At 45.0% G+C, this 7,977-nt stretch overlaps 1 protein-coding gene across 1 annotated transcript; it reads right to left on the bottom strand.

The window, feature by feature from the left end:
• Window positions 1-494: 494 nt before the first annotated feature.
• On the bottom strand, window positions 495-7,388 carry FST (follistatin). The gene is made up of 6 exons (XM_032676526.1): window positions 7,034-7,388; window positions 4,816-5,007; window positions 4,184-4,402; window positions 3,597-3,821; window positions 2,333-2,563; window positions 495-1,614 (listed from the first exon to the last, which is right to left on the bottom strand). The coding sequence occupies exons 1-6, from the start codon at window positions 7,113-7,115 to the stop codon at window positions 1,532-1,534; spliced, it is 1,032 nt and encodes a 343-aa protein (XP_032532417.1). The 5' UTR covers window positions 7,116-7,388; the 3' UTR covers window positions 495-1,531.
• Between the last annotated feature and the right edge of the window lie 589 nt (window positions 7,389-7,977).

Raw genomic sequence — 7,977 nt, 5'->3', positions numbered from 1 at the left:
AAACGTGCTCCTGCCCATGGCAGGGGGATTGAACAAGATAATCTTTATGGTTCCTCCTAACCCAAACCGTTCTATGATTCTATGAAAGTGCCTGAAGAGGTCGCGGATGACCCATCCTTCGAAGTGTTCAAGGACAGGTTGGATGGAGCTCTGAGCAAACTGGTCTAGTGGAATGTATCCCTGCCCATGGCAGGAGGGTTGGAACTAGATGGTCTGTAAGGTCCTTTCCAACCCAAACCATTCTGTGATTCTATGAAATGACAGACTTCTTATGTGGAGGATTGAGAGGAGAACAAAAATGACAAATCTCTTCTACTCTATCATTGTACTTAGACTTAAAATTAAATAGTAATGAACTGGAGACATTGCTCCTATGTGAAAAAAGGGTTTCTTATATCAGTGTAAGCCAAGAGCTGTCACCTTAATACTTGTTGCATGGTGCACAAGACTCTGGAGGACAGAACCCTTTAGAATGAAAGACTGAGGACTGCACGTAGGGAAAATTCCACTTTTTATTTTTTCACTCATCATTTATTTACAAATACACATTATAACTTTTATATACATTGCACATTTACATGGTAGAAAAGTACAAAACTATATATTTAAATGAATTTATATTTAACTCGCCATGTTTGAAAATATAAAATTGCATCAGAAAAAAAGTATTATGAAAAGCAAGAAACTTGAACTGATAAAGCTTTGATATAACTTTTAGCAACACACCGATTGGGAAAAGAAAACTTTGAAAGTGGTACTGCAAGACCATCTTAAAGGAAACACCTGATAAAACACTTATGCATGTTACAACACCCCCCCCCAAAAACAACCAGTAAAAATAAAATAACCCCCTTATTCTTATTACAGTTATTCCTGTAGCTGTTATCCATTTTCATAATCCAAGATCTTCAGATATGGAATTTGTATAGCACAGTATAAACTCTCAATACATTGAGATCACTTCAGTATATGTGATCAGAAGTAGAGAAAAATTAAGGGGAAGAAGTTTCCTTAAAAATCACCCCACCACACCCTGAAAGTATACTTAAGTCAGTTACAATGCCTTTTGGTCAGTCAAGATTCCTTGTAAACAAGAACACAGGGATCTTTAATGTACAGAACCGGCAAGAAAAAAATCCAATAAATAAACATAACAGAAACTGACATGCAAGTTTGTTAAAGTGGAAGTTAACATCAGTGAAACGAAGAGATGAGATTATGTGGGTAGACTCTAAGGAATAGTTATAGTTTACAAGAAAAAAAGAAAAGCTTTAATTTACAAGCAAGAGACCTCACAATAAATAACACTGCTCTTCCCATAACGAATAAATTTCTTCAAAAAACAAGGTGTACAGTCAACCAGACATTTTATGTATAAATTATAAAACATGACACAGTATAAATAAATGTCTACGAGACTCAACTATATGTATACTTTTTTTTTTCTCCCCAAAATAAATAAGCATACACTTATTTACAGTATGGACATTGATTTTTGTGCCCAATGGCTGTTTCAATAGTGATGGAGGTTTTACCACTCTAGAATGGAAGATATAGGAAAGCTGTAGTCCTGGTCTTCATCTTCCTCTTCATCTTCTGGGTCTTCATTAATGGCTAGATGGGGGAATATAGGGGAGCTGTTGTTTAAATAAGGACAACAACAGCGCAGAAGCAGCTCAGTGCATGTTTTCAAAGCCCTCTGAACAGCCATAATACAGCGTTGCATTTTATGCGACTTGTAGTGAGATGCTCTTTGGCATCTGCTGTTATGAAATAAGGTTTTTTATACGTAATCTATGAAGTCATAACTGCAGAAAGTTCTGAAGAATCAATGGCTCAGGTTTTATTGGCAGATTCCTGAAATCAAATACAGAGCGCTCAGGTGTTCTAGGTTTAATTGCTTTGTGTCCTTCATTCAGAGTTAGTAGAGGCAACTGTGCTAAACCAGATGCCCCTGTGCTACCTTTAAGCTTGTTCTTTTGGACCGAGTTAAGAGTTTATCCAGATGTTAATAAAGCAATCAGCAAAGCACACGAGAGCAGACAAAGTACGAAAAAGTCACTAGAATTACAATCCTCGGGCAACACCTTTCTGATAGAATGGCTTGTCCTTGGAACATCCCCAAAACTCCAACTTGAAGGCCAGCTCGTTGTTGGAGATCTATTGCATTTTATCAGCAACAAAAATGTGTGCGTGATAGATAGATACTTATACTCTACTGTACCTTGAATCAATAAATCAAGCTTTCTTATGTTTAAAGGTGTAAGTCTTCATTACCTAGGTATCGCCTTCAGAAGCTTTAAGTGTCTGCAGAGTTAAAAATCTCACTTACAGTTGCAAGATCCAGAGTGCTTTACTTCTAGAAGCACACCCATTGAGCAGGCTGCCTCTTTCATGGCACACTCGCTTGGGTAAGTTGTGTTATCACTGGCACAGACTGCCTCTTCTGACTTGCTTTCGGGGCAGAGCTCATCGCAGAGAGCGCACCGACCTCTACCAACCTTAAAATCCCACAGGCATTTCTTCCCAGCAGTGCACTGAATGTCTTCACAGGATTTGGCTTCTAAAAATACACACAGGATACTAGGGGTAAGTGAAAAGACAAAGCAAAAAGAAAAACAATGACCAGCAACCCCCAAAGCCCCCTTTCCCCTGTGAACTGTGAAGAAACAAAGCTCAGATGTAGTACATGTGATGATACTTGCTGATTTTGCTCAAGCAAGTATTCCCTTGGACAACATTACCTGTCTATGTATGGGGGAGGAAAGACAGCTGTGCCAGCAAAGTTTTGCCCTGGGAATACAGAATTACATTTGCCTATTGTACATGACTTTCCTCCTCCATTTGATGTCAGTGGAAATTCAGCTCCCCAAATTAGCAGTAAATTCAGGATTTGTCAACAGGTCCAGCATTTCTAAATCTATTATTTTTAAACTAACCCACAGAGAATAGTTGTCTACAAGATTTGAAAGGGAATTCACCTCAACCTATGCCAACTAAAAGCAACCTGAGGCTCCCGTGAATTACCCCAGCAGTTTTGGGGAGCAGAGGCTGCCCTGTAGGTGCTTCATTGTAACACGCTGCAGATCAGTCATTTCTGGAAATCACAACACAGAATGTCGGGGTGCACAGAGATTATTTTCCTATCTTCACCCACCAACTGTCTCTAAACTCCACAATTATTTCTAAAGAGGAAAAAGTGATCAGATGTTTCCAATTAAATTACCATAATCTTTGCCAAGACCACTTGAAGACAATTGTTTCCAGGAATCCAGACCCACTGGATACCGAGACCTTGTTATATAACCATGTCATCATCTATTTCATGGCAGCTGCTTCTCCCTTGGATACTAATGTCAGCACCCATAGCCAGAGCAGGATCAGGCCCTCTTCTCCCTCATCTTTTTTGCTATCTTTTCCAGGAAAAAGTTCACCCTGTCTCTCTTCTTTCTAGAGGGTAGTACTAACCCAGGTTGCTGGAAGTCTCTCTTCCTCACCAGCAATAACTACATCCATCCAGCTGCACACACTGAATACTCTGAAACAGGTGACTGAGAAAGTTTCCCCCATCCTTACCCTCCTACTAAGATACGTACTGATGCATTTTCCTTCGTAGGCTAATCCAATGGATCTGCCCAGCAAGCAGGTGGCTTTTCTCAGGTGGCAGGCACTGGCGTAAGTTATGCCATCATTCCCACAGAGATACTGTTCAGGGGAGGTAGGCTCTGGACAAATTCGATTACATGTCACACAGTAGGCATTGTTGGTTTGGTCAACGACACACGTGGAGCTGCCTGGGCACAAGACATCCCTGCAGGTCTCTGAAATGCAGACAGAAACATGCAATGATTAGTAAAAGATACCGTAGTCGCAATGAGGAGTAAACAGGTGATGCAACAAAACAAATGATCAGATAAGAGCCTTTAGCAGCTCTCATTTAAGGGCCGCTGGAGGAAGCTTTCCTATCTCTGGGTAGCTGGTGGGACACAAATGCTGATAGACTATGAGGAACTCTCAATTCATTACATCCTTGTCTGTTGAGCATGATCTAGTTACCGTCTCCTAACCTTTGGAACATCACTCTGGTTCCTGTGGGGAAGTACATCCAACATCTCCTCCATCCTACACTCAGACACACACCCTTTGGCATTTGAGGGAGACTGGATTAGATTTGCAAACCTACTTTTGCATTTGCCCTGATACTGGACTTCAAGTTCGGGCTGTTCTTTACATCTGGCTTTGAGAAGGGCACACTCGTTCCTGTAGGTTTTCCCATCTAAGCCACACACGGGGCCCTTCCAAGTGATATTAGAGCAATCCGGAGCACAAACACACCGAGGTTTGTTCTTCTTATTCATTTTACATTTCTTCCCGGGTCCACAGTCCACATTTTCGCATGTTTCTGATGGAAGGAAAGAGGCACCACTTTAGTACCTAGTGTGCAGAACAGACCTGGTGTCAAAACTGCTTAAAGAAAAAAAAGACACCGTGAACCCAGAGCAGAGAGGGAGAAAACACCTTTCCCCACCCCCATCCAGAAAACACTACTCGAGCTAAATCCCCTCTCCAGTAAGGGCAGGGGGAAGAAGGAGTCGCTCTCTTCTCCTCGCGATACGCAGGGCGGACGGGCAGAAATGGGAGTCCCCTTCCCGATTCCGAGGCTGGTACGAGACGCCCCTCAAAGCCCTACTGAGGAAGAAAGCGGGAGGACCGCGCTGCCCTCCCTCTCAGTTCTCTCTCCGCTCCTCCTCCCCCCAGCCCAGCCCCTGCGTGAGCCGCTCCTCAGCTCGGAGCAGCTCGCCAGCACCCCCTTACCTTTGCACGGGATGCAGTTTGGGGCTCCCCCATTAAAAATCATCCACTTAAAAAGCGTGTTGTCGTTGACGTCCTCCGCCGTCCAGGACGTGGTCAGGCGGCCGCTCTTGCAGCACTCCTCTTTGCTGAGGTCGGTTTTGTAGAGGACCTGGCAGCGCCCGTTCCGCGCCTGCCGGAGCCAGCAGTTCCCAGCTGCAGGGCGGGGGGCAGGAGGGACACCCAGACGGATCAGTGGCGGTCACCAGTGACCCAGACATAGCACGTGCGCCTTGCCGTGACTTTTACTAGACTGTTTCCTTTTATTTGTCCGGTTCATAACCCGCAGCTACTACGGCCCATTTGGAAGCGCAGTTTAAAAAACAAATAAACAGATACTCCCTCTCCCCTTCCCCCTCAAAAAACCTCAAACAACCAAACAAAAAAATTCCCCCAAACCCACAAAAGAACAAACAAACAAACAAAAAAATACCCCCAACACCCCCCCCCGAACCCTAAACAAAACAAACTAAAAGAAAGAAAAGACCCAACCAAAACAGGACGAGACAGTTTTCCGAGATATTTATTCCATATGTAGAGCAGAAGGAGCACTGTCGACACGTGACAGAGGCTTGAAAAGGATGTGCATTTAAAAGGGAATAAAAAGAAAATCGCGCTTGCAAATTCCTTCCTCCTCCCCCTGCCCTCTCCTCCTCACCGCGGCTGCACAGCAGCATTGTTTTACTGCCGCACAGTTTCAAGTCCCAGCCCATTTTGCAATCTGCACGAACTGGGAACATTTGCTGTTAGAGAAGTCTTTCGAAATCCCCACATTTTGCTGCTTCTATTAACAAATGTCTTTCCTTCACTAAAATAAGTCAGCAGAGTTCCAAAAAAAAAAAAAAGGTGAGCAAAGTACATAAAATACAAGGTCACTTTGAGTAGGAGGTCCCTACAGAGTTTTAAAAATCGATCAAGCTGGAAAAGTTATAAATACCACCTCTCCTGCAAGCATTTTAGAGGAAAGTACACTATCTTTACACGGGATAGAGTGGCTTTTGTTGCGGTTATTTTTTTAGGGTTCCCCCCCCCCCCCCCCCCAAGTATCCTTGTTATTTGTGGAGTCAAGCCAAGAATATTAGTCCAAGCAACTCCCTTTTTTTTTAGCTGGAGCATTTTGGTTGGGATGAGTCTCTCGTGAATAGCCAATGTGACTTCTCCAGCAACTCAATACCAATTGATTCTGCTGCTAATCTAGCCAGGGCTCGATCCTGTCTCCTTACTCCGATAGGAATGTACCGCACAGAGGGGGTCAGGATCGACCAGCCGAGATGTCGCTGGGCGCGGTGAAAGACTCCCCCCTCGCTAAAAATCATCGAACAAACAACGCCCTTGAAAAAAAATATTTCGTGTCTCAGAGTTGCCTACATTAGATTAATTTATGCTCTATATCGGTAGTGGGGGAGATAAAAAATAAAAGGAAAACAATATAAACCAAACAACGGTAAGGCATCCAGGTTGTGGTTGGAACACGGTCAAGATAAGGGAAAAAGCCCCAAAACTGAAAATCAATATTCCCTTGTGTCGAAAGAGGGCTCTTAAGAGTTGTCAATATCAGGTTCGAGTTTGTTTTGTTCGTACGGTGAAGGAAAAAAATAAACCAACAACTTATTAAAGCACTCTCTTCAGTGCAGGAGAATTTACAACGCTAATATTTATTCACACACACACACGAAGTAGGGAGGAGGAGGAAATCTCAGTATTAAAGGAATGTCAGTAAAATGACCACTTATTGGTTTCTAAAAATGTCAGCTGTAATCGTGGGGTTCTCCATCACCACCTTTCCTTCAGTCAGTCAGTCAGTCAGTCAGTCAGACGAGATAAAAATCTGAGCTAAATTACCAGCAAACTTTGAGCAGTCATTCGGGAGCCGAGACTAGGAAAGAAAGTTCCCTCTCGATGCTGCTCTTCATTAATGCTGCATAATAACAATAAATACCAAGAAACATCCTATCTGCCCTCTGTGCCTGTGCAGAGCAGTGCGAAGATCCGATTAAAAAGGGATCTAAATGACACCTCTGCACCTCAGGATAAAGCAATCACATGCCCACAGCTAACTTCTGTTCTCTTGGACCTTGGAGAGAGGCGTTTAACACCGCAAGCAAACTAAACCGTGCCCGAAAGAGAGAGAACAATAGTAATAATAAAGAAACATATCTGCGAATAAACAATCTGGTCTTACCCTGCACTGTGTGATCTTCCATGAAGTGGCACAGAAACATCAGAAGTAAGAGCATGCCGGGGTGGATTCTCTGATTTAACATCCTCAGTATAGCAGCGAGTGAGCGAGACGCAGAGAGAGCGTGAGGGGGAGTATAGAGGGAGCGAGCACTAGCCAGCCTGCTTATGATCGCTCTATTGAATGAACGTCAGGCTGTGAATGCAGTCTCTCTTTAAATCTATACGGGGGTCCTAGCTGTCTGCGGTGGGCGGTCTCCTAATGTGTGTGTGTGTGTCTCCTCGGGGGTGGGGAGATTTAAAAAGTTCAGTGTGAATCAGGTGACATTTTCCACCTTCTGGAAACCCTCTCCAATTATCCGCTCTAGGTGCACGAACACACAGGCGCGCACCCGCGCAGCCCCGCGCCGCAGAGTCACCGGCGGGGACAGCGGCGAGAGGCGGCGCCGCGCGCGGCCGCGCCAGCGCCGAGTGGGGGGGCGGGCTGGAGACCCGCGGGGGGTCGCGGCCGCCCGAGGGAGGCCCCTGGTTCCCCCTCGACGGGTCCGGGGTGTTACCGGAGCGCGGAGCGGCTCCTGCCCTCCCGGTGTGGGCTCCGCGGGCGCGGAGTGGCCGTGGAGGATCCATCCCGCTCCCCGCGCGTCCGGCGGGAGGAAGGCGGTTGGCAGGCGGACTGCTCGCTCGGCCCAAAGAAACCCTAAACTCCGACCGACCAACTCCAAACCTGAAAAAAACCCAAAAAAAAACCCAACAAAAAAACCCCCAACGAAACCAAAAGACAGAACCGACTAAAACTTTGATACCTAGGGCCGTGCCCGACTGACAGGCTTTGCACTGGGAGAGCCCAGGAGGACGAGACGAGAACGGGGGCGACGTAGGCGGTCTCCTTTCAGAATCAGAAAAGATTGCAACATCGATAATGAACTTCTGGGGCACTAGTTTATTAAG

The sequence above is a fragment of the Chiroxiphia lanceolata genome, chromosome Z (assembly GCF_009829145.1).
Source record: "Chiroxiphia lanceolata isolate bChiLan1 chromosome Z, bChiLan1.pri, whole genome shotgun sequence".
Classification (NCBI taxonomy): Eukaryota; Metazoa; Chordata; class Aves; order Passeriformes; family Pipridae; genus Chiroxiphia; species Chiroxiphia lanceolata.
This window is presented reverse-complemented; position numbering and strand designations above follow the sequence as displayed.

Bases quoted from the DNA above. Each gene is read 5' to 3' on its own strand.
- FST (XM_032676526.1), bottom strand. From the start codon at position 7,115: ATGTTAAATCAGAGAATCCACCCCGGCATGCTCTTACTTCTGATGTTT. The intron at 5,008-7,033 runs GTAAGACCAGAT...CCCGCCCTGCAG, and splicing joins GGAAGATCACACAGTGCAGG to CTGGGAACTGCTGGCTCCGG. The intron at 3,822-4,183 runs GTAGGTTTGCAA...TCTGCATTTCAG, and splicing joins GTATCAGGGCAAATGCAAAA to AGACCTGCAGGGATGTCTTG.